The following is a 4717-nucleotide window of genomic DNA, read 5'->3' as shown; positions in this document are numbered from 1 at the left end:
GTAGCTGGGACTACAGGCACCCACCACAATGCCCGGCTATTTTTTTGTTGCAGTTGTCATTGTTATTTAGCCTGTTGAACCCAGGCTGGGTTCAAACACACCAGCCTCAATGTATGTGGCCGGTGCCCTACCCACTGAGTTATGGGTGCCGAGCCTGAAGAAACTCCTAATAGGCAAGCCAATGAATCAGGAAAGCAGATGGGAAGCAGGTGCCCATGCAGTGTTTATGCATTAGTCCATTTCCCTGTATGATGGGTCCAAAACTGACTCATGCCTTCTTCAGTTCTTCCTTCCAACTTTCAAATAAGTTAGGCTACTGGTGAAATTTAACATGGAGGCAAAAAGAAAATAGATTCTAGGGAATTTAGTTCACAACACTATACAACTGACATGAGATGATCCAAGAGGGCCATCTCCAGTCTAGATTTTATTGTCCTATCAAAGATTTAATCTAGTAATTCAGTCTATCACCAACAACCCAGCCAGAAAGAAAAAGAGCAAAGGGTAAGATATAAAAATAAAAACTCACAAAAGACTGTATTGTATGATAATCTTGGAATGCTTACTAGCTTATTTGATTTACTTCCAAGGAAAATAAAGTAAGGCTCTTCTGGCTAAAAAGAAGAAATTTTTCTTGGAAGAAAGTGAAATATATAAAATGAATAAAGGTTATCTAATACCTGACATAGAATGCCAGTAGAAAACAACCAATATCTAACTGTCATTTTTCGATGGCCCCTTGTTTACAAAACTAGTAAGTGAATAATTTTATTAACTGATTTGAAGAAAAAACACTACCTATAATACTTCTCTGTGCTATTGCTAAAAGAGTACTTACAGAATAATCTCAGTGTTTATTTACTTAAGTAGTAAGTAGAAATCCATAGTGTAGATGTCCACTTTAAGACTCTAGCAATGATAAAGCAGGCATGGCAGCATGCATCTACAGTCTCAGCTGCTCAGGAGGCTGAGGCAGGAGGATCTCATGAGCCTCAGAGGCCAGCCTGGGCAACCAGTAAGACCTAATCTCAGAAATAGCCAAATAAAAAATAATGCTAACACTGTTAAAAATAATATGTTTATAATTTTACATCATTTCTTTCGTGGCACAAATATTTTAGAGCAGAAGTGTCCAACCATTTTTTTCCTCTGCCACACACTAGAAGAATGAGAATTGCTTTGTACCACACATTAAATACACAAACACTAATGAAAGCTAATTAGCAAAAAAAAAAAAAAACAATCTGTGCATACTTTTTTGCAATATCCAACATCACAAATGAGCAAAAAAAAGTTCTCACAAAATCAGCATGCAGCCCATGGACTGCAGGTTGGACACCCCTGATATAGAGCATTATATGTGAATTAATTTCTATTAGGCTTTCCCATATTACTTACATTTGTACAACTTTAACTGAAAAGTTTAAAACTAAAAAACTTTCTCTACTGTTTACATTTATAGGGTTTCTACTCTGTGTGTACTCTCCTTACATGTTTTCGTAAGGATGTACGCCAACTGAAGGCTTTGCCACATTCCTTACATTTATAAGTTTCATTGCGAGTATGTATTCTCATGTGTACTTGAAAGGCTGTAAGAAAGCTGAAGGATTTGCTACATTCCCTACATTCATAGGGTTTCTCTCCAGTATGAATTCTTTCATGTATTTGGACATAATTAGAATGACTGAAGGCTTTGCCACATTGTTTACATTTATAGGGCTTCTCTCCAGTATGACTTCTTTCATGTTTTTGAAAGGAACTGCAGCAACTGAATGCTTTCCCACATTCTTTACATTTATAAGGCCCATCTCCAGTGTGCGATATCATGTGTATTCGAACACTTGTAAGATACATGAAGCCCTTCCCACATTCCTTACATTTATAAGGTTTCTCTCCAGTGTGAGTTCTTTCATGTGTTTGAAAGCCCAGAGGAGAAATATAGGTTTTCCCACATGTTTTACATTCATACTCTTTCTCTGCAGTGTGAGTCCTTTCATGTCTTTGAACAGAATAGCGACAACTAAAGGCTTCCCCACATTCCTTACATTTGTAGGGTTTATCTCCAGTATGAGTTCTTTCATGTGTTTTAATAGACTGGCTGTATCTGAATACTTTCCCACATTTTTTGCATTCATAGAGTTTCTCTCCAGTGTGGGTACTCAAATGTGCTCGGAAACCAAGAGGAGACATGTATGTTTTTCCACACTGTTCACATTCATAGCGTCTCTGCACAGTGTGATTCCTTTCATGTTTTCGAGCAGTATAATGATAATTGAAGGCCTTCCCACATTCCTTACATTTGTAGGGTTTCTCTCCAGTGTGAGTCCTTTCATGTCTTTGAGCAGAATAGTGATACATGAATGCTTTCCCACATTTTTTACATTCATAGGGTTTTTCCCCAGTGTGAGTTCTTTCATGTGCTCGGTAACCCAGAGAAGACACGTATGTTTTCCCACATTGTTTACATTCGTAGTATTTTTGTGAAGTGTGATTCCTTTCATGTTTTCGAACGGTATGGCGGTAACTGAAGGCTTTTCCACACTCCTTACATTTGTAGGGTTTCTCTCCATTATGAGACTTTTCATGTACTTGAGCAGACTGGGGATGTTTGAACACTTTTCCACATTTCTTGCATTCATAGGGTTTCTCTCCATTGTGAGTCCTTCCATGTACTTGGAAAGAATATCGGCAACTGAACGTTTTCCCACAGTCCTTACACTTATAGGATATCTCTTCACTGTGAGTTCTTTTATGTTTTTTAAAAGACTGCAGATAAGTGAAGCCTTTCCCACATTCCTTACATTTATATGGTTTGTCTCCATATTCCTGAAACTTATGTGGTTTCTGTCTTGTGTGAGATCTAATGTGCCTACTATAGGATGAATGACAAATGAAGACTTTTCCACACACACTGCATTCATATGGCTTTACTCCCATGTGAGTTTTCTTGTTCAGACTGAGATTTGGAATCTGATTGATACTTTCTCCACATTGACTACCTTCTTTACTTTCATATGCTTTCTCTACCATATGACTTCTGTAAAAGATGAGAAGTACATTATGTTTATTAAAGATTTTTAAATTATTAAATGATATCAGAATGTAGATTATTTTTGTCCTTCTAAAATACTTATAAGATAAATACATTAAATGCTCTGCAAGAGAGATCAAGCATAGCTATTATAAAAAACAGTGGTATTCATACATGGATTTCTTTTTTTTTGAGACAAAGTCTCACTTTGTTGCCCCTGGTAGAGTGCCTAAGTGTCATACCTCACAGTAACCTCAAACTCTTGGGCTCAAGTGATTCTCTTGCCTCAGCCTCCCAAGTAGCTGGAACTACAGGCACCCACCATGACACCTGGCTATTTTTAGAGATGAAGTCTCACTTTGGCTCAGGTTGGTCTCAAACCAGCAAGCTCAGGCAATCCACCTGCCTCAGCCTCCTGAGTGCTAGGATTACAGGTGTGAGCCACTGTGCCTGGCCTCATACATGAATTTCTTAATACTATTTCCAAGCAAACTATTTTTCAAACACTGACCATCTATGTCATATTTTTTTAAAAAAACACTTGTGTTTAATATTTATATTCTTCTCCTAAGAATAGATAAATGTGAGGCTGGGCTTTCTCATTTTGTTTCCTTGTTTAAAAATTTCATGACATACTAAGATTTTCTCCTGGGATATTACTTTCTCTTGTCAGTATGACTCACCTAAGATTTCTCTCCCAGTTTTTATACTGATCTTCAATATTTTGGTCTTTCTGTTTTTTTCCTGAAATGCAAAACAAGTTACCGTAAGTTATTAAAAATTATAGAAAAACTCTTAGATTCAAGGTTCATGATGAGCTGTGACCATGCCAGATTTATTTGCAAGAATAAATTTCACATTCCACATTCTAAATCTTGGAACAACATCAATGATCAAAAAATAAACAACATGATGGAATTTTCATTCTTACCTATTGACTCCAGATTTTGGAAAGTTTCCCACATAACATCTCTGTAGAGTTTTTTCTGTGAAAGATCCAACAAAGCCCACTCCTCCAGGGTGAAGTTCACAGCCACATCCTCAAAGGAGACTGAGTCCTGAAACATCCCACATTTATAAAAAGGAGGATGAGTGAGACAGCACCAAGAATCTATACTCAATTCATAAAATGTTCAGCTATTACTCTGTGATCTCCAAAGACCTAATCTATAAATTGGTTGCAAGAACTCTTTGGCCACACTCACTTCCTCAGAACTGTGAAAACAAGAAAATAATTAATAGTTATTAATTACTAATAAATAATAATTAATTTTAGGCTCAGTGCCTGTAGCTCAAGGGACTAGGGCACCAGCCACATACACCAGAGCTGGCAGGTTTGAATCCAGCCTGGGCCTGCCAAACGACAATAACTACAACCAAAACATAGCCAGGCATTGTGGTGGGTGCCTGTAGTCCTGGCAGCTTGGAAGGCTGAGGCAAGAGAATTGATTAAGCCCAGGAGTTTGAGGTTTCTGTGAGCTGGGATGCCACAGCACTCTACCAAGGGCAACACAGTGAGACTCTGTCTCAAAAAAAAAAAAATTGCATTTTAATACCATCAATTCCTTATGAGAAAAACTCCTTCATTTGTAGGGTTTCTCTCCAGTGTGAGTCCTTTCATGTCTTTGAGCAGAATAGTGATACATGAATGCTTTCTCACATTTTTTACATTCATAGTATTATTAA

The 4717-nt window shown here is 37.5% G+C and overlaps 1 protein-coding gene across 1 annotated transcript; it reads right to left on the bottom strand.

Annotated features, from left to right (window-relative positions):
• Positions 1 to 1467: 1467 nt before the first annotated feature.
• Positions 1468 to 4098, bottom strand: LOC100956214 (zinc finger protein 709-like). Its single transcript, XM_023517993.1, has 3 exons — positions 3963 to 4098; positions 3715 to 3775; positions 1468 to 3037 (listed from the first exon to the last, which is right to left on the bottom strand). Exons 1-3 carry the CDS (start codon positions 4096 to 4098, stop codon positions 1468 to 1470), a joined length of 1767 nt encoding a protein of 588 aa, XP_023373761.1.
• Positions 4099 to 4717: the final 619 nt, after the last annotated feature.

The sequence above is a fragment of the Otolemur garnettii genome, unplaced genomic scaffold (assembly GCF_000181295.1).
Source record: "Otolemur garnettii isolate 467f Iridium unplaced genomic scaffold, OtoGar3 scaffold00127, whole genome shotgun sequence".
Taxonomy (NCBI): Eukaryota; Metazoa; Chordata; class Mammalia; order Primates; family Galagidae; genus Otolemur; species Otolemur garnettii.
Note: the sequence above shows the minus strand (reverse complement) of the source record. Positions and strands in the feature narration are given on the sequence as shown.

Coding starts and splice junctions, on each gene's coding strand:
- LOC100956214 (XM_023517993.1), bottom strand. CDS start 4,098: ATGTTTCAGGACTCAGTCTCCTTTGAGGATGTGGCTGTGAACTTCACC. Junction 3,776..3,962: donor CCAAAATCTGGAGTCAATAG/GTAAGAATGAAA, acceptor TTTGCATTTCAG/GAAAAAAACAGAAAGACCAA. Junction 3,038..3,714: donor AACTGGGAGAGAAATCTTAG/GTGAGTCATACT, acceptor CATCTTTTACAG/AAGTCATATGGTAGAGAAAG.